Below are 26,806 nucleotides of genomic sequence, written 5' to 3'. Positions count from 1 at the left end.
TAAGTTAAAAAAATTCTAGCACTGAGTTAAAGAAGTAAAGAGAAGAAAAGGGGGGGGAGAGAGTAGACTTTTAATTCTTCTTTGGAGCATTGATACCTTTCCAGGGTTCGAATCTACCCACCTTCCAAAACGGACCCAAAATGGATGGTGATGATGGCATGTAATTTCCGTGCCTTTATCGCAAAATACCAACCCAAAAAGTTTTTTTTAAAAAATTAACACCTCCTGGAAAAGGAAGCGAAATACATTGGAAATCAAACACCATCTCTAAGCATAGTTATTAACTTTTCCTAATTCACGAGCTCTCTGGAGTTAACGCATGTTAACGAAGCTGGGCAGGTGATCTATCCACATCGCCAAAAATGCAGACATGTCAAGTATCACCCATGGCCCAAGAAAGGAAAGGGCCACACTTTGCCCAGTTAATTAGTAACGTATGCACATAACTGATAGCAGCCCTCCTCAAAAAACGACCCCTAAATCAGACCGGGTGCACAGCACAGAGGTTGTACGATGTCTACTCATCACTGTCAGAGCCGCACCCCATTGTCAACATCTCAGACCAGCTCTTTACTGAGTGTGATGGACCATGAGTTTCTGGGTCTACACACAGTCTGTTACTACGGGCGGCCAATGGTGGGTAGGCAATACTGCCAAATGGATATGCATTACTGCCAAGTAATGGTTCATTCGAGGTGGATATCTCTTGCTTTTGAATGCTACAGGCGGCCTTTGCATAGGCAATGCAGCCTGGTAATGGCTTAAAGGCAGTGCCAATTTCTCGCTTATGGATGTTGTGGGCAGTAGATGGATAGGAAATATTGCCGACTAGTGGCTCATAGAGGGTGGCGATCGCTCGCTTTTGGATGCTATCGGCAGCCCATGGACAAGCAATACCGCCAAGTAATGGCTCATGGGCAGTGGAGATCTCCTGATTTTGGATGCTAGGGGCAGCAATGCTGCCAATTAATGGCTCACGGCTAGTGGAGATCTCTTGTTTTAGGATGCTACAGGCTGCCAATGGATGGGCAGTGCTGCCAAGTAATGGCTTATAGGCGGTGGAGAGCTCTCGCTTTTGGATGCTATGGGCAGCCGATGGACAGCTATGTGAAGGCTCGTGAGCTGTGGAGATCTCTTGCTTTTGCTGTTCAGTGGCAAGTTTGTGAAGATCCACATTTTCTTTTCTAGAGGATTTGGACCAGGTTCGCCTGAGATAAACAAGGTGATGCTCACAATAATTAAATCCATTCTTGGCATGTTGAGAGCATTGCCATCCCTTCCCATCTTTTCTCTGACACTGCTTCGACACGTGCACCTCTGCTCCAACATCTTGTGAGCAGTCATCATTAATTTGTGGTGTCTCCTTATGTACCTGCACCCTGCCATGAACATTGTTAGCAAAGTGACACTCCCCATCCAATTGATGAGGAAAGCCTTCAGCGTGTGCTTCTATAGCTGGTGGCTTTTCAATCTTTGCCTGCCCACTGACTACAGCCCTACCTTTTCGCAGGCGCCCTTGATGACGCTCACAATAAACAAAGCCAGGCTTGCATAGTTGAGAGCATTGCCATTGCTTTCCATCTTTCCTGTGGCACCGTTCCAACAGTCTGCTCTCCTTGCCTTGATGATCTACACCTGTGTCTCCAGGGCACCCGACATTCCACGGAATCAAACAAGAGGCCACCCTTACAGCCTGTATAGCTTGCTTGCTACCATCTTCTATGAATTGACCATACCCACCGACGCTATCTTTTCCTTTAGAACTAGGCATGCATGGAGATGCTTGTTCTGAACATGCATGCTGGTTTGTGTTATCCTTCCATCCATGGTTGGCAGTCACTCGTCCAGCCACAGCACACATCTGCAAAGGCTGTGTTGCCTCGGTACCACAGCCATTTTCTTTTGATTCACTAGCTTGTATGTTAGTAGGCATGGACCCTCCACATACCTCTGGAACAATTATCTCTTCCTTTGTGTCTCCAGCAATTACATGATGTGCTTGCACACATCCCTCTCCCTTGTCACCAATCTGCTGAGACATCCTCACAGCACATTGATCTGACCCATTCACATCTTGTCTTGATCCAGAAACTTGCCCATGTGTGCCAACGCTATCCGCATTGCCCACATTGACCCCATTGTCTACATTCCATGCTTGAGGCACCTGCACATCTGGCTGTGTCTTTTTTACTGCTGCAAAACTTCTTTTTCCCTTCTTACACCGTCTATGATGATGATGCTCACAGTAAATAGAGCCTGGCATTACTTGCCTGGAGCACTGCCATAATTTGCCATCACTTCTGCGACAGCGTGCAACATCAAGCTGTCTTCCTTTTGAAGAAAGCTCCCTTCTTTGCCCAGAGCAGCTATCAGCCGCTTTTTGAGACTCTTCTTGTACATTATCTGGAGTTTCTGATTTCTGGCCCTGGATGTCAGTCCAAGATGTTTTCTCTGGTAAATGATGATCCTTCACCCTTGCCTTCCTTCTGTAATCGTAATGGAGCTCACAGTACAGCATGCCCGAAGTGGCATTTCGCGAACATCGCCATTGCTTTCCATTTGATCTGTGACATTGTTCAGCTTTGTGCTCCTTTACAGTGTTTTCTGAGCTTAAGAAGGAAACAACCTGAAGGCAATGCATACAATGAGAGGAGGACATGTCAGTAGTTGAAACTTGAAAAAAATAAAATGCTCTCACAAGTCAATTGTTGGTTTAAGACCTTCAATTCCTCTACTTTGTCATGAACTAATGCAAGACTCGAGCACATACGACCCAGACATGCATGAGATGTAAAGAGAGGCACACGAAGTGGCCTTGCACACCTGGGTAACTATTGCATTTCCACCTCCAGTATGACCTGAAACTTGCCTGCTTTTCAATCTTGGTTCATATTCTGTGGCACAATCGGAGCTATATTTTCTTTTGTGATCAATATGGGCACCATGCCATCCTGCAGTTTCTGGCCACTTGACCCTGCCAACTACATCCAGGATGACATCTCTGGTCCCATTGATCTCATGAGACGAGTGACCAACGCAATTGTTAAAATCCAGAGAATTTGCAAAAGAGAGGCTTTTAACTTTCTCTCCACTAGGGAGTCCAAAAGCCAAGCCTAAACCATTCTTAAGCTCCGATGCGACCGTTGGCATGGACCTGATACAAGCCTCAGACCTTGTATTTCCCTTTGCAGAAGGTTGATCAACAGCATTGCTGCACTCAGTGCTTCTAGAAAGGAGGCTTCTGCCGTCACTAGATGGATTGCAAAAATGTCCCACATAAGCCATCTCACTACCTTCATCAAATGGAGGGTCACGTTGTCCTTGCATCCAAGAGGCCTCTGGTGATAGATTATCTATCGGGTTCATCATATCTTGGACAGCATTCATGTGAAGGTCTGACTCGCCGTTTGCAGAAGCTAGCGAAAGCGACAGCTTGTCATCTGTTATGGTGGATGATCCTTCAGGTTCAGCTCTTTGTGTGAGCAGCAACTCTTCCACCTTGGAAGAGGGAGTCTCCACCTTTTCAAGTTTACAAGCTCTACCCCAGATTCCTCCAGGGTGCCAAGGTTTGGGTTGCAAGCCTTCCATCTCATGATGTTGCTGTCTGGAATTAGCACTGCATGCTGTAATGGAAGGAACAGGCAGGATGAAATTGTACTGCAAGCTTTCCATCTTATGTCTATGTTCAGAACCATCCATACACGAGGATGATGGGCTGTGTGAATCATCCATTTGCATGATGCCACCTGCATTCTGAATAACATAGTGCTGCGAGTCTTCCATTTCATGTTCATGTGTGGACGACCCATCCATACCAATGGACGGGCTGTGCTGCACGATGCCATCCTCTTTCACATCACCCTCATTCTGGATAAGATTGTGCAATGAGCTTTCCAGCTGAGGTTCATGTGTGATCCCGTCCATACCCATACATGTAATGTGTAGATCATCCATCTGCATGATGCTATCTGACCTTCCCATATTTCCATCTACTTCCCAAGTGGAAAATGGGTCCAGCATTGGATATTTCAGAAAGGGAAAAGCTATCTTGATGATGGGGAGAAGGGTTGCTCGATCATCCTCAGATATGGACTCCACCAAGTTATGGCCTTGGTAGCCCCCAGAAGAAGGGGAAGAGAAAGAGACCTCTCTCATTTGGAAAGGCCTGCAAGAAGGAAACAACGCTTATCCATTGTAGAACTGAGGGTTAGGCATACAAGAAGGAAACCCAGGCTGGTCCATGTTAAAGCTAGGGGTTCACTGCCTGCAAGAAGGAAACGCAGGCTGATTGATCCATCTTGGTTTAGCTAGGGTTCTTCCTACCTGCAAGACAGCTCATCCATGTTGAAGCTAGGGTTTTAGTGCCCACGGAAACACAACCCAGCTTGGTTCATGTGAGAGCTAGGGTTATAAGGGTGCTCCATCCTGGAAAGCCAGCTTGTTTCACCTGATGTTAATACAGTTTGTGTTGATTCTTATCAGGTAAATTGCGTAGGGTTGACAACATCTAGTGTGCTTTTTTCCTTGCAAGCTTGCATGTAGATTTGTTTGGTTTTGTAAGGTAACAGGTGGGGCCCACCAGCGCAATCTTGTAGATTTTGGAAGCTCAGTGGGTTAGTACAAGCTTGGTGGGGGCTGGGTGGGTATCGAGAGTTTTAGACGGGTTTGGAGGAGGAAAGAACAGTGGGTGAAGGTGCAAAGTACTCGTAAACAGGCGGGGAATAGGGCATGGAAGGATCCATAAAAGAAGAGAAAGAAAGAGATGCCCAAAAAGGGCTCTGAGTCTCTGTGCACTGTGCAGTATGGGAAAGCACACAGAATACAGAAATTGGAAGGAAACAGAGGGTAAAACAGAACAAAGTCAGAGAACGTCCGAGGGGACAGAGAGCAGTGTGAGCCCAAAACTTCAAAAGTCGAACCGGTCTGCTGCACAGTCTGATTCCTCCTGCAGCTTACTACTACGGTACTAAAACCTAAGCCTTGCTGCCTTACAATGTTGCGACGGCACAGGCGCTGCAGCGCACAGACTGGTGGGCTGTGCAGAGACCTTAACTCTTTAGGATTCCGGAGTAAAAGATGTCAGGAATCAGGAAGAAGAGGGAATGTGGGCATTGGACGGAATCAGGTTCGCCTATTTGTCCAGACAGCACTGCCAAGCAGAAGGAAACCCGCATCACAGAAGTGGTCACTGCACTGCGCAGCAGCAAGGGGAAGCGCCGCAACAGGAAAGAAATCAAAGAAAACCCACATCACAGAAGAAGCCCTCACTCAACCCGACCTCTCATCAACATCAACACCAGCAGCAATGAGCAAAACGCTTCGCCCATTGGGATTTGGGAGCCTAGCACGCATCAGCCACAAAGGAAGTTTCCTCTCCACTGAAACCCCCCACCAAGATCAGCGATTCAGCATTGAAGACCCAACCAAGCCTTGTGTGAACATGGTCCATCGGGCCGCGGGGGCATCATGGGCATTGCCGGGCCAATTATTTGAATATTAGTCATACTATATTTCAACCGCACTTGAACTAATGGTTGCACTCTCTTCTCGAGGAATTCATTCCCCTGTACTTAAGTGTGTCGTCGGCACATATGTAATCAAATCCTAGTGACAAAACCTACAAATCACTCAACAGTCCCATGACTCACATCATCCCATGTGGGATGATGGGCCATGGCCCTTACACCACTCTCAGCTAATTGAAATAGGTATGGCCATCATCCATGGCCTTGATCAAGACCACTCTTGTGTATTATTTTAATTTTCAACCAAACCGACGGACGATGGAACCTTAACAAACAGAATGGACGAATTGGAGATACCTACTCCTATGAGCCATAGAGAATATAAGCTCTGGAACTTGCAATATATTATGTAATGTTAGATATTAATTAGGGGCTTTACACATCTAAAGACTCTAGAAGTGGTTTTTTCTCCTAGCAATCCGTGTGGGGGAGATGGACAAGGAAGACTCCTTGGAATGAGTTTGGGCAAGCGAGATCAAAGCGAGAATCTCTAAATTATTTCTCTTTTCGGTGAAAAATGTTGTTCTACGCTGGCCTCTGTAAGGGCCCTTAATATTAGATATGAGGTTTAGGTTAGTTATTAATTAATATTAGATAGTAGATATTAGGTTATTACTTAATTAGTGCCTAGGGCACTAATTAATTAATGAGGTCTACCTAAGGTTTTAACCTTAGAATCTTAAAATCACATGCTCAAACCCCCCCCCTCTCTCTCTCTCTCTCTCTCTCTCTCTCTCTCTCTCTATCTATCTCTCTCTTTTTGAGAGAACGCATGCACTAGACGTGTTTTTTTCTTTTTCACTTTAATTAAAATCGCAAAGTCTCTCTCTCTTATCGTGTTGACACACAGCGTTCCTTCGTCTCTCTCTCTCTCTCTCTCACTCACTCACACACACACACACACATCACGCAGGCACATAGAGTCCATTCATCTCTCTTTCTCTCTCACTGAGAGGCAGACAATCTCACAGGCTTTCCTCCAACTTGAGAATTTATAGGTGAGCTTCAACCCTCGTAACTGCCTCAAAGCATCTAGAGCTTTCACTAGTATAGCCTAAGGTTTTGCTTCTCGGTGTAGCCTAAGGTTTTAAATGTAGCTGTCTAAGATTCCTTCCCTCTCAACTAATTAAATAATTAATGTAAAATTATTTAGGACCCATATTAGTACTAATTACTATAATTGCTTACCTATCAATGCAGCATTCTCTCCTTGTTTTCTAACATGTGTGAATCCCCTTGGTCCTACTTAGCCATAAGTTATAACCAGCCTCTGTGTGTTTTTGGAAGATTAAAAAAAGTATTACCTCCTTTAGCTCCCTTCCAACTTCATACCAGGCCGACCAATTTACCAAATCCCTCTTTTGCCTCTCCTTTCAAAGGAACCCTTAAAGACCTTCCCCATTGAAGTTTCTTCTTCATGCTACAAAGCCTCCCAAGTTTTGACTTCACATTACCAATTGCCTATCCTTGTGAAGGAAATCATTAGAGCCCTTCCTCGTTTGATAGGGGAAGTGCGCTATGTTATCTTTTTGGCCACTTGCCTTTGCTCCCACACTAAATACACAAAAAAGTGTATGAATGGTAGGGGGAAGGAGAAGCCTAGTGGAAGCAGAAAGGATACCCCCCCCCCCCCCGGCGGCGTATCCTTTGCACCTCCTTGTCACATGGACGATTTTGCGTCATTGCATTTATCTTGTGCAACCCTCCATATATGTGAAGGCTTTGATTGGGTTTATTTCTATCAAATTAAGACCTAACATAAGTGTCACATACAACTCTTCTTTTAAGTATTTTGCTCACCTTTTGAGGTATTATGCATCATTGTAAAGGTTTTGTGGGAATTAACAACTACTACTTTTTGAATACTAAAAGGAAGGAGCAACCTCTTCCTTTGGGAAAGGTCTCTTCATCACAATACTACTAACCAAAGTGCGATTCCACAAAGGGAAAATAACAAAAGTACTAAAATCTTACATAATCCTTGCCATGAATGTTTTTGTTAAGGAAAAGGTGGTCTTTATATTTACATTGAGTCATAGAATACGGCAGATGACTACTAAAAAAACCACACATAACCCCTCCACACCCCCCTAAAACCCAATATATATATATATATATATATATATATATATATATTCTAATTGAATGATGGAAGACATGTCTTGGGTTTTATTTTGATACTCATCTAGTATGGTCTTGGAGATGGAGTGCATGTACACACTTGAATGTGTACACACACATATACACGTGCACATATGCATGCACACACAAGCACACATGCATGCGCACACACTTACACACACATGGACGTATATACACATATGTGCATCCACACACACAGGCACACATATGCACATATCTGCTCTCTTGCGTACACACACATAGAGACACATGCACGTGCATACACATAAGCACAAACATAGTGCTGTACACACTTGCGATTTTGTCAATACACATAATCATACGCGTTCACACATAGAGTTGATACACACAACCTCAACGTGAGGGTAAAGTAAGAGCCACCTTCATTAAGGCTTTAATACATAAAGGTGTACTTACACAGACATGTGTGCCACACTATCGACACGTAAAGGCGCACAAACGCATGTGCGCACACAGAGTGTTAGCATGCACACACATGCACACATATACACACATACACTTCCACATGTGTGCACATATATAAACATACATAATCAACACACGCACAATCACACACACTTGCATGTGCACATAGAATCGACATATACACACCCACACACATGCATTTATATGCATACACACGTATACACACATTTTTGCATGCTTGCACATACACACTTGCACAACACACACACACACACACATACACATGCACGTGCACGTGCATGCACACACATGCACATACGTGTTTGTGCATGTGCACACGTACACTAGTACACACACATGCACGTACATACACACGTGTATCCACACACACAAGCACATAAATGTACACCCACACTCTCTTGCACACACACATACACACAGATTTACACGTGTGGGTATACACACACACATGTATGCACAGAGTTGACACACATAGTCACGCACACATAGTTAACACACGCACGATCTGAGCATGAGTGTAGCATGAGCCGCCTTCACTAAGGCTCTACTATTTGATGGTGCACTCACATAGACACATGTGCACACACTATCAGCACATAAAAGGACACACACTCACTCACACATGCACACTCACAAAGTTGGCATGCACACAGTTGACACACACATGCACATGTATACACACATACATGTCCATGTGTGTGTACACATATAAAAACACACATGTACACTATTTGAGTGCAAGGGTCTATACCTTTGCAGGAGCACGAGAGTTTGTGTGTGTGTGTGTGTGTGTGTGTGTGTGTGTGTGTGTGTGTGTGTGAGAGAGAGAGAGAGAGAGAGAGAGAGAGAGACGTGTGAACCCACACACATGTACACATACATATTTATAGTAGTGTTCATCTCAACAAAACATATGCACATCTCACACTATGAGTGTATTCACACATATAGTCACTCATATTCAAATATAAGCTCACAAGTTGGTACATAGGGTAATTGAAATATTATTTCAAGGTGATTGGTGAGTTTTGTTGCTATGTGCGGGTCTACACACACCCACATATTTGCACACACACACACAAGTGCACATGACTCCAATATACACACACTCACATGCTTACACACACACACACACACTTGCATGCTTACACACACACACATCATTGCATAGACATGTACGATACACACAGACATACACATGCAAATACGCACGCATACACACATACACATTCATGTATGCATGCACACCTAAGCACACATGCACACGCACACACGTTACACACATGCACACATATACACATGTGCATCCACACACATAGGCACACATGCACATGTACACTTTCTTGCGTGTACGCACACATAGAGACACATACATGTGCATATACATAAGCACATTAGGTTGCATGTACACATGCAATTTTATCGAATACGTAATCATACGTGTGCACACATAGAATTGATACACACAGTCTCAGCGTGAGGGTAAAGTGCGAGCCATCTTCATTAAGGCTTTAATACATAAAGGTGCACTCACACAAACATGTGTGCGTACACACTATCCTCACATAAAGAGTCAGTGTTCTTATGAGAAGAGAGGCAACCTCATGGTGTGAGGAGGAGGAAATGGAGTGGAGCTACCTACCACTAGCATATCTTGGAGTCTTCATAGATACGAGCTTAGTGGATGCTAGCAAGTTCCCCATGACGTGTTAAGGTAAGCATTGTCCATTGCAATAGCAGAGGGATAGTGCAGCCTGTAATAGGATCTATTTCTCTAGAGTGTGGCATGATGGTACATGTGGTTCCTTTTAGTTCTTTATAAATAAATTAGTGATAATTAATATCTCTATCTTTCCTTTACATAATGATGTAATAATCTAAAGTGCTAGTATCAAACCCTTAATGGTTCTTTGGTTGTGCTATGGGAAGCTAAGGGTAGGTACAAGGAGTTGAAGAAGCTTTTATGCAAAGGTGATTTTTTGAGTGTGTGAAAATTTATCTAACGGTATTAAAAAGTTTTCCCAGTAGCATTGCACTAAGAATTTTATAACTATTTAGATAAGGGGTGGGGTATACACATAGATAATTTCTGCAAATGTAAAAGTGTTATCATCAATTGAGTGTAGTAGAGCTATCATCATTTATAGCCTGAGTCGATGGCAAGATAAGCAAGTTGCGGTATATTCGGGCAACTGGTCTTTATAGTGTTAAAAGAGATGCAAAGATCTAGGATGATGGCACATCTACCAACATTTTTAGAGATGTCAAATGTATTGTTTGTATGATGGGCAAGCAACATCGACATGCATTTCCACAAGAAAGCAAGAATTGTGCAACGGCTCCTCTAGAGCTTGTATACATAGATCTTTGTGGTAAAATTCCAACCATTACATTAGGTAGTTCTTCCTATGTGTTGTTACTCATCGTTGACTTTAGTAGGAAGATGTGGGTGTATTTTCTTTGGGGTAAGGTTGAAGCTTAACCCATGGCATAGCTTGCTAGGGGATACCATCGTGTAACTCGGCTATACTATGACACACTTAATCTATTTTGTTTATGTCCTCCATGTGCACATCGAGAGGTGATTGTCTTGTTTAAAATTTGCTTTTTGTCTTTTGTGGTATTCCTTCGAAAAATATTGAAATACATGCTCCCAATCAGTGATGCAAGACATGGTATTCATCAAACCCCTACCATTTTCTTACATAAGCTGAGTTGCGTAAGGGTTTTAGCTCGGAATTGGAGAACTCCCATTGCCCACCATGATATAAACAGGATAAGATGAATGAGTTCTTGGAAGTATCTCAATATGGGAAAATATGCTTATTCTAATCTAATGTGGTTCACTCCATCCATGGATGATACTACATTTCTCTTAAGAGATTTGTCGGAAATCTTGATTCACCTATAGATAAGCTGGTAAAAAATTCTAAGCCAAACTCTATAGCTAAAGCACTACATATGGCAGAATACTTTTCCAAAGTTTTCCCAAAGGAGAACCCTCAATCTATAAGGCTAACACTAGTTTCTCCACTAGTTTCTCCAAAAAGAGGTCATCAACCCCAATTGAGAACCAAAATCCAGTTGAGAACTAAAAATCCACCTAGTTGCTCCAAAGAGGTCATCAACCCCAGTTGAGGACCAAAATCCACCTAGGAGTTTGGTTCTCAACCCTATTTGACAACCAAAATCCACCTACGATAAAGAGAAATAGTGCTCAAAATTTGAGCCAAGGTAAAAATGTGGGGCTAAGAAGATAAAGTTTCTGAGCATCTAAAGGATCTTTGCAACATGTTAGAGAAGGGAACAAAAATTTCACCGATTTCACCAGCCGAGGACACATTAGGAGTGAATGTCCAAATGTGCTACTCACTGTAACTTATCCAATACGAAGTGTTGCAAGACCTCACATTTTAAGCCCAGCGACATCTGATCAAAGTAACTAGAGACCTATTTAAAGAGAATGTGGAGGAGAGGGAGAGCTTCAAACCCTAGCCACACACACACACAAGAGAGAGCAAGACATAAGAGAGAGATGGATAGCTGAATTTTCTTCTATCTTCTTCTTCTCTACTCAACCAACATATCATAAAGATAAGAGTACACACTATATGGGTTAGTACTCAACTACTACAACATTCAAGGGTCGTTCCATAATGTGAACCTGACTAAATGAGCTAGCACTATAACTATGCCAGTCTCTAGTAATCCAAAATAGATGTCACATAGCCTGTCATCCCATTGGCTACATATCACCCATAATCTCACCAACCATGCCAGTGGTGTAGATGTGGAAGCTATCACCCAGACGGGTCATGAATGTCTATCGTAGCACTAGTTGAGCTCGATATCTCAACACTCCTGCTCGAGCTCAACTCCACACACTGCACTCCAAGTAAGCTCCTAAACCTGTGGAGCTTCTCTGTGCCCAATGCCTTCGTGAAGATGTCAGCCACCCGATCCTCTGTGCGGACATATACCAGATCTACATCTCTTGCTAGAACCTTCTCCCTCACAAAGTGATAATGCACCTCAATGTGCTTTGTTCTAGCATGATATACTAGGTTAGTGGATGTTGTCACAATATATGACAACTGCCCTATCCACGGGCTCTCCCATGTCACCAAGTAGCTTTTGAAACCAAGCTACCTCACAAGCTGCCATAGCAGTACCCATGTACTCTACCTGTACTCGACAAGGTAACTATTGGCTGCTTCTTACTACTCCAACTCACAGCAACACTCCCAAATGAGAACATAAAACCACTAGTAGATAACCTGTCTGTAATACTACCAGCCCAATCAGCATCTATGTACCCATGCAACTGTATCTCTATACTAGTCTCATAGAAAAGTCCATAATCAACTGTGTTTATGTACCTGAGGATCCGTCTAGCCGTATCCAAGTGTGGCTTCCTAAGGGCCTGCATAAACTGACCACAAGTCTAACATCATAGCTCAAGTCAGGCCTTGTAATGGTCCTTTAGAATAAACTACCCACTATGCGCATGTATGTACTGGGGTCCTCCTAAAGCTCACCTGTATCTGCTCTGCAAAAGCTTTGTGTTCTGCTCCAATGGAACTGAAATAGGCTTACAACCTGTCATACCATACTTGGACGTCCAAGCCATACTGCCTCTTTAATTGCAAGATGCCCATGAGGTGATCTTACCACCTCTATGCCCAAGAAATACCACAGCTCACCCAAATCCTTTATCTCAAACTTGTTGAGATATCGAGCTCAACTAGTGCTACGAGGCAAATATTGATGACCCATCTGGGTAGCTTCCGCATCTACACCACTGGCATGGTTGGTGAGATTATGGGTGATATGCGGCCAGTGGGATGACAGGCTATGTGACAGCCATTTTGGATTACTAGAGACTGGCATAGTTATAGCGCCAGCTCATTTTGTCGGGCTCACATTATGGACCGACTCTTGTATGTTGTAGTAGTTGAGTACTAACCCATATAGTGTGTACTCTTATCTTTATGTTATGTTGGTTGAGTAGAGAAGAAAAAGATAGAAGAAAATTCAGCCATCCATCTCTCTCTTGTGTCTTGCTCTCTTTTGTGTGTGTGTGCTTGCTTGCTAAGGTTTGAATCTCTCCCTCTTCCCCACATTCTCTTTAAAACTTCTACTTCAAAAGCATCTTGACATCATGTATTTCTGCATCACTATCACCAGTGATAATCAAGTCATCCACATAGATGACTAATAGCATGATCCCTCTATCTGTCTTTTTCACATATAGTGAAAAATCTACATTGGATATATGAAATCCAATGGTAACAAGATACTCCCTGATCTTGTTTGACCATGCTCTGGGTGCCTGCTTCAAGCCATACAAGGTTTTGTGTAACTTGCACACAAAATCTGGATGTGCATCACTCTCATAACCTGGTAGCTGCATCATGTACACTTCTTCTTGCAAATCACCATGCAAGAAAGCATTATTTACATCCATTTGATGTAAAGACCAACCTTTCGCTGCTGCAACCATAGCAATGACAGCTCTCATGGTTGCCATTCTTGCAACCAGACTAACTGTCTCCTCATAGTCTATGCCATAAGTCTGCGCATAGCCCTTGGCAACCAATCTTGCCTTGTATCTTCTCACTGAACCATTAGCATTTTGCTTGACTTTATACACCCACTTACATCCAATTGCCTTCTTTTCATTAGGCAAAGGCACTAACTCCCATGTTGCATTTGCATCCAATGCTGCCATCTCCTCATCCATGGCATCTTCCCATTTCTTATTTCCAATTGCCTGCTCAAATCAAGTGGGCTCAACCTCCTGTATTACTTTTACCATGTAAGCATAATAATGGGATGTATATCCATCATATCTCAACCTGTCAACAGGGTATCTAACCCTCGTAGACCTACGTACACTAGATCACTGTCCTCAAAACAACCTTGGTTCTCCTTACACCAGGAGGAACTATAGACGGAATGCCAAGATCCTCATCAAGGCTCTGCTGAGAGCCACTAGAGTCACCATCCACATATGAGTGACCTGCTGAGGACAGATCAGGCACAAAAGGTTGATCTACCTTTTCCCTCCCTTTCTGTGATACATGTGTACCTACATCATTCCTCTGCCTGACCATGGGCTAACATTGGATCCACTACTTAAGGACTCCCCAGGTCCACTAAGTACTTGTGATTGTTGCTGCTCATGTGGTGTAACATCATCACTTATTACATCTGCATCTTCAGTTGCCTTCACTATTGGTGCATACCAACTACTCACTCATCTCATTAAATTCAACATCTCTACTTACTCGCATCTCACAAGTGGTAGGGTTATAGAGCATTTAAAACCTTATTGCTCCATAGCATAACCAATGAAGATGCATTTCTCTGCCTTTGGATGCAACTTTTTTCACACTTCATCAGGAACCTTCATCAGGAACATGTACATATGCAATTCACCCAAACACTTTCAAGTGAGACACATCCGGTCTTATACCTGTAAACTTCTGTTCAGGAGTCATACCCCATGAACAGCTTCAGTGAGTGTCCTGTTCATAATGTATAGAGCAGTTGCTACTGCTTCTGCCCAAAATTAATGTGGCATATTCTTTTCAGCCACACCATCAAGGCACGTGCCACTTCTGCAATGTGCCTGTTTTTCCTTTCTGCAACACCATTCTGTTGTTGCGGAGAAATCGCTGAACTCATTGGAAAAATATTCTCCACCACCATCTGATCTTAGGCATTTTATTTGCACGCCTTTTTCCTTCTCAACCAAGCCTTTAAATCTCTGAAAGTGAGCAAACACCTCACTTTTCTCCTTCATGAAATAAACCCCCACTTCCCTAGTGTGGTCACATCAATGAATGTAACATAGTACCTACAACCTACAATTGTTCTAGTCTTGGTCCGTCCCATACATCTGAATGTATGACATCCAATGGCCTTGCACTGACATGCTTTTCATGTGGGAAAGCATGTTTGGCATGTTTACCAAGTTGGCATGCTTCACATACCTTATGCATACCATCAACCTTAAACTTTGGCAAACCTGCAACAATATTTTGGGCTTGCATAGACTTCAATTGATGTACATTCACATGACCAATGTGCTTGTGCCATAATATGTCAATATCTACAATGACACCTGTTCCATGCGCAAACATGGCTACCTTTATCTCATGCATGTTCACATCCAAAGTAAACATCCTGCCATTTCTGTTACCCTTTACAGCCAAGCGACACTTATTTTTGAAGTCTTCCACAAAACATCCTTAAGGATTAAACCTCACTTGTTGCAGACCCTCCTCAACCATCTGTCCAACAAAAACCAGGTTCTTTGTAATATTCAAAACATGAAGTACATCAGCCAAGTACTTCATTTTGCCATCCTGCATAGACAATGGCACTTTATCAACATGTGCAATGGGATGCCTAGTATCATCACCTGTTTCTACATAACCTGGTTTTTCCATTTTCTACATATATCTAAACCACTCAGCATGACTGGTCATGTGGTTAGAGGCACCAGAATCCACATACCATATATCTTGAGATCCTGACACATCCCCTGTTATGGAACTAAGCATGTTCTGCATCACAAACAGCTGCTCACTTCTTTCATCACCTCCATGTTTGTGCTAGATAATGCATAGTTGCCTTGTTACAACTTCACACTTTTAATGTCATTCTGCTTTTTGTAGCAGTCCTTTGCCATGTGTCCTGGTTTGCCACAGTAATAGCACTCTATGCTATTTGCATTTTGATTTCTTTGCCAACCCCTCGGTCTCTTTGGCTCCCCTGCCTCTAGACTGGCCTCTTCCACCTGTGTATGATTGCTGTTGTGAATCATTGGACTGTTGTTGTGTATAGAATTCTGTTTTCCTTGTCAGCCACCACCTTGGCCTCGACCTCTACCTCTACCTCTACCTGAATTAGAGTAGAAGACCTGTTTCGAGTGTTCTTTCTTTGTAAAGAAGAATCCTCAGCCCCTAAAGCCTTTTCTTCTATGATCAGCATAGATATCAAGTCCCGAAAGTTGGGGATATTGTCCCTAACTGCAATGGAGGTCTTGAATAGCTTGTACTCTTTGCCAAGCCCATTGAGACAGACACTCACCAAATTATCATCCTCCACTGATACATTGATAGACCCAAGGGATTCAACAATGCCCTTTATCTTTAAGGCATATTCATTGATGGACATGTTTTTCTTTTCCACAGTATGCAACTCTTGCTTTAACAGCAACTTCCTTGCCGTTGTGTTAGTCTGGAACATCTGAACCAGATTCTATCATACAATTGCTGGAGTGTTTGCATACTGTATATGTCCTATCATAGTGTCTGTGACACTAGTTGAAAGCCAATACATGACTTTTCTTGCACCTTGATTCCAATCCTTGAATGCCCTTATATCTGCAGGAGTGGCATTCTCCTTAGATAACTCTAGAGGCTCCTCATTATCTCTGTCTACATAATCCCAAAATCCTTTACCCATTAGGAAATTTATCATTCTGGACTTCGAGGCATGGAAGTTATTCTTATCCAGCTTCTCACTAACAATCTGGTTAATTCCGTTAGACATGTTTTCCAGCAATCAAATAACCTACAAACAGACAACTTCTATGTGCAACCTGTAATATAGCAGTATCTCCTATAACTGGTGTAGCACAACGATACTTCAGCATAGCCTGTGTATCACCAAATGTGACCAGAGTACATGTACATACACCTAGTATCAACAATACAAGTGCAAACCTTGTCTACACTTCCAAAATGCACTGTTGTATTGCAATAACCTGATTTTGAGCAGAAACAATTCTCTACCATAACTTTTAGAAAACTACCGAAAATACTTGCCCTGTAGCTCTGCTCCCATGAAGACATCTCCTCAATCAGAGATGTGTAGCTCCCAGAGCTACTGAGAGGGTGTTGTCTAAACCAAGAAGGAGAAAGAGATAATGGTGCTCTTACCCATATAGTACCGCTCCCAGAGCTACTGAGAGGGTGTTGTCTAAACCAAGAAGGAGAAAGAGATAATGGTGCTCTTACCCATATAGTACCGCTTCCTTTTTGCTTGTTCTTGCCTCTTGCTTGCCTCCTTAGCTCTCACAGGAACCAGGCTCTGATACCATAAAGAGAATGTGGGGGAGAGGGAGAGCTTAAAATCCTAGCAACAAGAAAACACACACAAAAAAGAGAAAGCAAGACAAAGAGAGAGATGAATAGCTGAGTTTTCTTCTATCTTCTTCTTCTCTACTCAACCAACATAACATAAAGATAAGAGTACACACTATATGGGTTAGTACTCAACTACTACAACATACAAGGGTCGGTCCATAATGTGAACCCAACTAAATGAGCTGGCACTATTACTATGCCAGTCTCTAGTAATCCAAAATGGCTGTTACATAGCCTGTCATCCCACTAGTTGCATATCACCCATAATCTCACCAACCATTCCAGTGGTGTAGATGAGAAAGCTATCACCCAGGCGGGTCTTCAATGTCCACTGTAGCACTAGTTGAGCTCGATATCTCAACACTATTGATCTACCCAAAGTTACCAAGGGCCTCTATCCCAGAATTGCATGTTGAGCATCAAGGGAAAAATCAATAGTTCTCTATCATTTGAGTGCCCAAGTTCTTGTTGCTAATTTCCAAGGTAAAAAGTTTTAGCTTTTGATTGACTCTAGAAGTACTCATTCTTTCATTTTTCCTTCTTACCTATGGAAGAGATATAATTAGATTAGAAACATGGTGAGTCAAGTTGGCTAGTGGTGGGAAACATTTGGTCATTGCCATGAGGTAGACAATCTCAAGTTTATTTGTAGATGGGAACTCCACCCCCCACTGAGTGCATATTTAAGTTCTTACCTTTAGGGGTTTATGATGGAATCCTTGGAATGGATTGGCTTAGTAATAATTAGGTAGATATCCACTACCACAAGGTGACCATCGCTCTTTTGGATCTTCATGCAAATAATAAGTTCCAAGGGATTAGAGTTAAATGTATTTTTATAAATTTACCTTAAATTTTTTAATTAAAAAATCCCTTCATTTAAACTCACGTGCTATACTTACAAATTTTTAGGTGAGATAATCAAAGATCTATGCTTGCCCAATACTCTAGTATAGGACAATAGACCTTCTCTAACATTCACAAAGAAAATCAAAGATCTATGCTTGCCCAATACTCTAGTATAGGACAATAGACCTTCTCTAACATTCACAAAGAAAATCAAAGATCTATGCTTGCCCAATACTCTAGTATAGGACAATAGACACTTCTCTACTCTAAACTATATCAAGTATCAAGAACCAATACAAGCCCCTAAGCAGGACTCTTGGCTCCATCAAACCATTCATAAAGCAAAATGTGGTAGATTACCTACGTAGCTCAAATGCAAAGCTGAATGACTCCAACTTTGTCCCTAAATCTCCGCAAGTATTAGCTACGAACCACACCCTGCCCCCAATTCAAGAAACTAAGGACGAGTGGCTCAATAGCCTTAGGAGTGCCTACAAGGAAAGACGACAATTGGTATTGAAGTCACTAGATCTCCAAAGTTGGATCTTCATGGAATAAGGTCCAAGAAGGTATTAGAGTCACTGGATCTCCAAAGTTGTAATTGGTAAAGCCATCCAGAATGTTGAAAGGGATTAGGAAGAAAGAAGCAATCCATCTTGTTAAGCTCAACTCTATTGGGAAAGAATTACTTGGTCTCCAAAAATTGGTAAAGTCATCCAGAATGTTGAAAGGGCTTAGAAAGAAAGAAGTAATCTATCTTACTAAGCTCAACTCTATTGGAAGATAATCATGCTCGTTTGAACCTGAAAGGTTGAGTGCTCGTATGCAGATGTATTTCCCAAGAAGCTGACTAAAATTTCCCTAATCTGAGACGTGGGTCATGAGATAGATCTTATACGTAGAGCTTAATACTATACCAGCTACAAAGAGGACTTATAACATGGCTATATTGAGCTTAATGAGTAATTAAAGAAACCCTTGGAACATAATTTTAATACTATACCAGCTACAAAGAGGACTTATAACATGGCTATATTGAGCTTAATGAGTAATTAAAGAAACCCTTGGAACATAATTTTATCAAGCCTACTGTATCCCCATGGGGTGTTCCAATTCTCTTTCAAAAGGAAGAAGGTTGGAACTCTAAGGTTGTGCATTAACTACATAGGGTGTGCCATTTCTCTTTCAAAGAAAGAAGGATGGAGAACTCTAAGGTTGTGCATCAAATCCATGGGATTAAATCAGCTTACAATCAAGAATACCTAGGATTGATGAACTTTTAGATCAATTGCATGGCACATAAATATCATCAAAATTGATTTAAGGTTTCGATATTCATATCCAAATCAAGAAACAAGATAGACCAAAGACAACATTCAATAAAAGATATGAACACTATGAGTTTATAGTTATGTCTTTTGGATTGACTAATCCACCTTCAACTTTCAATCAGCTTATGTAAGAAATCTTAATCAGAGAGAGCAACTGGATGATTTTGTTATGGTATTCTTTGATGATATCTTGGTCTACTTCAAGGATGCTTTTGTTAATAATTAAAAGCATGTTTGAAAAGTTCTTGGACATCCTAAGGAGGCACAAAATCTTTTCCAAGAAGAAAAAATGCACCTTTTTCACTGATCACATAGAGAATACTTGGGGCTAATTATGTCCAAGGATGGTATCTTAGTTGACACTACTAAGGTACATAGTGTTATAGATTGGCCAGAACCAAAAATGGTAAAAGAAGTTTGAGCTTTTCTTGGATTAATAGGGTGGTATCATATATTCATAAAAAATATGCCAAGATTACTTTAACTTTAACGACTCTTTTAAAGAAAAATATACCCTTCAAACGGGTGTCAATGTTTCAAAGTGCATTTGATAAACTCAAGACTATTTTAGTGACCAACCTTGTGCTAAAATCGCTAGAATTTGGCAAGCATTTTGATCTGATCTAACTGATGCAAGTGGATTTTCGCAGTTGGTGGAATCCTTATATGAGGAGGCTAGTAGCCTATGAGTTATGAAAGCTCAAACCCCATGAGTGGAATTATGCCATCCATGACTTGGAACTTTTAGCAGTCACTCATGAATTAAAGGTATGGATGCATTATCTTCTTGGATAGAGGTTTACTTTGGTAATAGACCATAAGAGTTTGAAGTGGATATTTATGCACATTGATCTCAATATGCATCAAAGAAGATGGATGCAAATATTGTAAGAGCCTGATTTTGAAATCAAATACAAGTTTGGGAAAGAAAATGCAGCCTATATGTGCCCTTAGCTAGAAAGTATCCTTACTTGCCATAACGAGTATAAAATCCTTTTTCTACAAAAATTAAGAAGAAGATTCAAATGGATGTATTCTTTTCTTTAATTATGTGTTTGCCCACCAATGCCTTATTTATCAAAAGATTAAAGTTGAGAGGGCAAAATTACTTGGGAAATTGCATCCTTTGGATATTCCAACGATGAAACAAGAGTGCATTAGTATGGATTTCATCATCGGATTGCATTCTAGTTCTGGATATGATTCCATATTTATAGTGGTAATACTCACCAAAATTGCACACCTTCACTACATCAGATATTGGTAGAATATTCTTTCAATCATTTAGATGAATTACCTCTTAAAATTGTAAGTGATAGAGATGCAAAGTTTATTTCTCGATTCTGGACATCATTCTTCGAAGCAGTCATCACGACTTCTCTTTATCTTAGCACACCTTATCATCTAGAAAACAATGGCTAAACTAAAAGGGTTAACCAAGTTATCAAATATACGATTAATGTGGACGTGAGCCAAAAATATGGTTGAATTAGCTACATCAAGTGGGATTTGCTTATAATGCTAATTATCATCATCGAAGGATTGGTATGAGTCCTTTCACAAAGATCTATATGTTCAAGGTCGCCCTATGTCCTTGGGTTATTCTGGCCCTCTGAGTAGGGTAGAAGTTTTGAGGCACATTCTTGATGAAATGGACAACCAGATTGAGTTAGTCTAGCCCTTTGATTAGGGTAGAAGTATTGAGGCAGATGCTTGATAAAATGGACAACCAGATTGAGTTAGTTTGGCCTAATGATTAGAGTAGAAGTTTTGAGGAAGATGCTTGAAAAAATGGACAACTAGATGAATTACCTATATTTAATGGAGTTTGATTATAACGATTCTTATCATTAAAGTATTGATATGAGTCCTTTAAAATCTCTGTACATGGTCAAGTCTACCCTATGCATTTGAGTTAGTCTGGCCCTCTAATTAGGGTAGAGGTTTCGAGGAAAATGCTTGATGAAATGGATAGCCAGATGTAGTCCATAAGAAAAGATATCATAGTTGCTCAAGACAAATAGAAGCAATATGTAGATCCAAAGAGGTTGAGTTGTAAGTTTGAAGAAGGCGATATGGTTTTTCTTCGTGTATGACACAAGAGGAGTTCTATATCCTTGGGAATTTTCTTTATCATGATAGACAAAAATAATATGTAGATCCAAAGGGATTGAGTCGTGAGTTTGAAGAAGGCGAGATTGTTTTTCTTTATGTACGGCCCGAGAGGAGTTCTTCATCCCTAGGAAAGTACAAGAAGTTATCACCACGATATTGTGGGTATTGTGTTATCACATGAGAAGGGATCATGCTTATGTGTTGCTTCTTCCTCCACATCTTAAGGATTACAATATCTTTTAGGTCAGCCTACTACTGTGTGAAGAAGTATCATCCCAACCCTGATCACATCTTAGAGGATGATCATAGCATCATGCCAGTACAAGGACATATGGAGTTGGAAACGGAAGAGATCCTAGACATTAGGAAAAAGCCTTTCTAAAATAGAGTTCTAAAAGAATACTTGGTTAAGTAGAAGTTTTTCCCTGTTGAAGATGCAACATAGGAAAAAGAGGAGGATGTAGCCAAATATTACCCCCATTTCATAAGATGAGGACATCTTTATGCTTAAGTGGGAGAATGTAAGATCCCTCTCACCTGTGTAAAAAAAGAGATAATTAAATAAAATATTTTTGGCTTAAAAATGACAAAATTGTGTACTTTTACAGAAAGGGAAAAGTGCGTAAGAAATTATAGATGAAATACGGGAGCACATGTGCACATGTGTGACTATACCCATGTTTAAAAGCACCTAGATCCCAAGAGAATTTAAAAAACTTACAGTCCATATTTAAATTCAAAATGTGTGTTTTACCCTAGGGTCAAGAGTATGTGTAAAAACATTATTAACACATTGGAAAGATAAACTAAATTGGTTTAGCCTAAGTGTGTGTATCCTTGGACAAGTTAATTAAATAGTCTAAGGGTCAAAGGCTTGGGTAAAAACTATGGTTTAATGAAACTAGGTGGATTTGAGTGAGTGGTAAATGGAAAATGGTAAGTGGATTAACCACAAATGGTTTTTTCTAGAGGTTTACGGGTAGGTGGTTTGGACCATGGGTTTACAGGTAGGTGGTTTGGACCATGGGTTTTGGGTAGTGGTTTGATGCATCGGTGGTGTTAGGCTCCTTGAACTTGAGTATGGAGGGATAATGCTTTATTAAGCCTTAGTTTAGTCCCTTTTTTGGTGTTAACTTAGTAGATGTGGAGTGATTGGTGGTTATAATTCCTACATACCATACCATGTGGTGGATTTAATGGTGAGGGAGCCAAGGGATATGAGCTGCAAAATGTTCTTTTTTGTCACTATGGCACCTTTTCATAGTAATACATAAGGTTTTTGTTATTAAAAACATGCTATCTTTGGAATGGAGTATACCTTATTATGATGTGGATTATTTAAGAAAATATAAATTAGTAGTATTTTGATGCATTTTTGTCGATTTCTTTTTATAAAAAAATGTAGGTTTTTTGGGTTTTTTAGGTAAAACTTGAGGTGGGGTGTAGTTTTGGTGATTTTTTTTGTTGTTTGAAATGACTCATTTTCTTTCACAAAAAATGATAGTGTGTAGAGACTAACTTCATAACCATAGGCATATTCTTAACTCAATTTTGGCTTAAATTGAATTTGGACCAACCTTAATATTACCCTTATAAATAACTAGGAAAAATTTTACCAATCAGAAAAACATTTCCTCACTGCTTGATTAGGTGTTTACATTGTGCTTAAAGTGCAATTCTTTTTGACTAGGACACCTTACTAGTTATACCATGTTACCTTGCAGATCTTACAAGTGTTGAGATTACAAGCTCGATGTGACAGACATGATATGTGCTAGCATGGTAGACAATAGCATGTGTGTGGCAATAAATGGCCGTGTCTAGCTAGCCATAGTGTGTGGACCTTAGTTAGGGTTATTTGGTGTGTGAACACAACACATGTATTGTGTTTGTGTAGTCTTCCTCTATTATGCATTATGTGAGTGTGGATATGGCTTCCCTCTATGGTTAGGGTTATATCAGTGTAAGATATAAGCTTTTACCTCAATCCCCTATAATCATCCCCTATTTCTGAATGCAAGAAAATATTATTTTCCCTTGTTTTGGTCTAGAGAGAGAAAATATTCTAGAGAGAGGTAATTTAAAATTGAGACATTTTTGGATATAAAAATTATCCTAATATCTAAGATATATTTCCCTTAAATAGAAGTTCAAAATAAATTCTCCAATGTACATTAGGAATAAATTAAATATGTGTATTAAAGGCCTTAACCTAAGGGTCCACATTTCATAAATTTTTGGATTATGGTCCAATTAAGGTTCCTATGGGCCAATAGGCTTAATCCAAGTGTTGGGATGAGATAAAATCCAAAGAATAAAAGAAAACACCCAAAAATGAGTAAATTCTCACATAAGATGAAGAGTTGACTAAGTACAAGGCTTATTAGTTAAAAATTAAGGTATATTAGTAAAAAAAATTTGAGATATTTAGAAATGATGAATTTTTGACACCTTGGTAAGCAGCGGGAGCCTCGTCAAGTAGGTGCCTTTTTCTTCATCATTACTTGGGTTTTTTAATTCAAAAAAATGTGATATTTTTATCTCTCCTCTCTCCTGGAACAAACTGGATCAAAAAGGGAGCCAAAATGGTCCAAATCTTGTCCAAATTGAGTCAAACTGAAGCAGGAAAGCTCTAGAACACAGTTAGACTTGGTTAGTGGCCTCCCTCACCTATAAATAGACCCGAATTCCTTTGGATTCTCATCTTTGAGGTATACCATGCTAGTATTATCTTAAAATAAGCATATTTCTATTATCCCTTAATTTTCCTCTTCTCTTGGGGAGCTTGGAGCTTCTCTCTCTCTCCAACAACTCTTGAAGTTTTCTCTTCTCCTCTTGGTGGCCAATTGATTGGTTGGGGACTTCACTACTAATTAAAGAATCAAGCCAAACTTAGAGGTAAGACTAATTTTTATGGTTTTTTCAATTATCTCAATGACTTTCTTCTTCTCAACCCCTCTCAAGCTTGAGAAGCTTTCAAAATGATGGTTTTTATTTAAATCAAGCTTTCCCTAAGCATATTTCTATTATCCCTTAATTTTCCTCTTCTCTTGGGGAGCTTGGAGCTTCTCTCTCTCTCCAACAACTCTTGAAGTTTTCTCTTCTCCTCTTGGTGGCCAATTGATTGGTTGGGGACTTCATTACTAATTAAAGAATCAAGCCAAACTTAGAGGTAAGACTAATTTTTATGGTTTTTTCAATTATCTCAATAACTTTCTTCTTCTCAGCCCCTCTCAAGCTTGAGAAGCTTTCAAAATGATGGTTTTATTCAAATCAAGCTTTCCCTAAGATTCTTAATGTCTAATTTAATCTTTATGCTTAATTGTAATTCTTTCCTTAAGTAAATCTCTCTCTTAAAAAGAGTAGTCATCTTTATGGCTAAATCTTTAGCAAAAGAATATTTCTCAATGATAATCTCTTATTTCAAAACTCAAATCTAGGCTTCATGAGCTAGAGATTAAGAATTGATATTTTCATGATTTTGTGTTAGTAAAAATAATGGTTATTTCTTTTTAGATTGTTTATGAGTAGAAAAAAAAACTCTAACTCATTCTAAATGAGAAAAGGATTATCCTAACAAATTGGCAAAAGAGGAATGTTTAATTTAGCTTAATCAAGGAGAATAATCATAGTTATGCTTATAATTATGGTTAAAATTATGATATGTATACATAGTTTAATTTTAAGCTTAAAAGAAAAACTTCTATCATATTTTCGTTACAAGTTTTTATTCAATTAGAAAAATTGAGAATTATCAGTAATAGTAGCAAAGCTATGGTAAATTTTGTAAAAAAAAATACATATCTTATTTTTATATGCATAATACTAAAAGAGGAATTCCTACCATATTCTATGTTTAGAAATTTTAAACAAAAAGAATGATTTTTATCATATTCATGAAAGAATACTTTTTAGTATTTATGCATGAAAGAATACTTTTTAGTATTTATGCATAATTATTTAATTAAGAGAAAAGAGAAATTTTTGAAAATTTTAGTTTTATGCATAAGAATTTAAATGTTAAAAGAGGAATTCCCATGATATTTGGGATTCAATCATTTAAATGTTAAAAGAGAAATTTTTGACATATTCCAAAATATGGATATTTGTATTTAATTAAAAAGAGAAATTTTCATGGTATTTAAGTAAAAAAAAGTCTAAATTAATTTTGAGATAAAAGAGGAGTTTTCACCAAAATTTCACATAGGAAATTAGGGTATACTAATATTGATGATTAAATTGGTGGAAAGAATATTTTAAGATATTTATATGTGGATAAATCAATAAATTGATATATAGTCAAAAATTAGATTAGTGGAAGAAGAATATTTTTATAAAATCCCAATATTCTTGTATAGAACTATTTCTAAATTCTATTGTGGTTGGAAAGGAAAGAAACTCATAAAGTTAGAATTTTCCTTACGATTAGAAGTTCCGTTAAATTATATGAAGAAAATCCTTAGGAATCAAAGCTAGAAGTAAACTGAATAATTTTTTGTTAGACCACGACCATGAGAATGGCGGCCAGTAAATTACTTGCCCGTCTCTCGAATCTGAATCAAGCAAAAACCTCGTGACCAATTCCAAATCTCGACACAAAGAATAGACTACCATTGAATTAGAGGAGTTTTCCTTTAACCGAAATCATCAAGAGTCAAGTTGGAAATTCAATCAAATGATGGGTAGATTACCCTGATGTGAGATCATTGATTCTCATTAAGAAAATATGGATTATGGAAAAAAGGGTTTTGTGGAATCAAACTCAAACCGGGAATTCTACTTGCATAGAACCTCTGTTTTTAAAGGATTGTTTTACGCCAGAATGCTGGAGGAAGCATTTGGCTCGTGATTTAAAACTAAGGAGAGATTCGTTGCAACGGGCGGGGAGTCGTCAAAGGATGTCACGGGATTACCCTGATGTGAGATCAATGATTCTCATTAAGAAAATCTGGATTGTGGGAGAAAGGGTTTTGTGGAATCAAACTCAAACTGGGAATTCTACTTGCATAGAACCTCTATATTTTAAAGGACTGTTTTACACTAGAATGCTGGAGGAAGCATTTGGCTTATGATTTAAAACTAAGGAGAGATTTGTTTGCAGCAGCAGCTGGCGGCGGGGAGTCGTCAAAGGACGTCCCTCGTCTTGTGGGCAAAGCCAGCCGAGGTCTTGGATGACCAACCACGATACGGTTAAACTGGTGCGCTTCCGGTATGATGGGCGAGGACCGACGAAACG

The 26,806-nt window shown here is 40.0% G+C and overlaps 1 protein-coding gene across 1 annotated transcript; it reads right to left on the bottom strand.

Annotated features, from left to right (window-relative positions):
- Positions 1–51: 51 nt before the first annotated feature.
- LOC147624835 (uncharacterized) lies at positions 52–5,568 on the bottom strand. The gene is made up of 2 exons (XM_086818065.1): positions 2,824–5,568; positions 52–2,626 (listed from the first exon to the last, which is right to left on the bottom strand). The coding sequence occupies exons 1-2, from the start codon at positions 4,153–4,155 to the stop codon at positions 518–520; spliced, it is 3,441 nt and encodes a 1,146-aa protein (XP_086674191.1). The 5' UTR covers positions 4,156–5,568; the 3' UTR covers positions 52–517.
- Positions 5,569–26,806: the final 21,238 nt, after the last annotated feature.

This window comes from Cibotium barometz, chromosome 24 (assembly GCF_041138505.1).
Source record: "Cibotium barometz isolate CiBa-2024 chromosome 24, ASM4113850v1, whole genome shotgun sequence".
Classification (NCBI taxonomy): Eukaryota; Viridiplantae; Streptophyta; class Polypodiopsida; order Cyatheales; family Cibotiaceae; genus Cibotium; species Cibotium barometz.
This window is presented reverse-complemented; position numbering and strand designations above follow the sequence as displayed.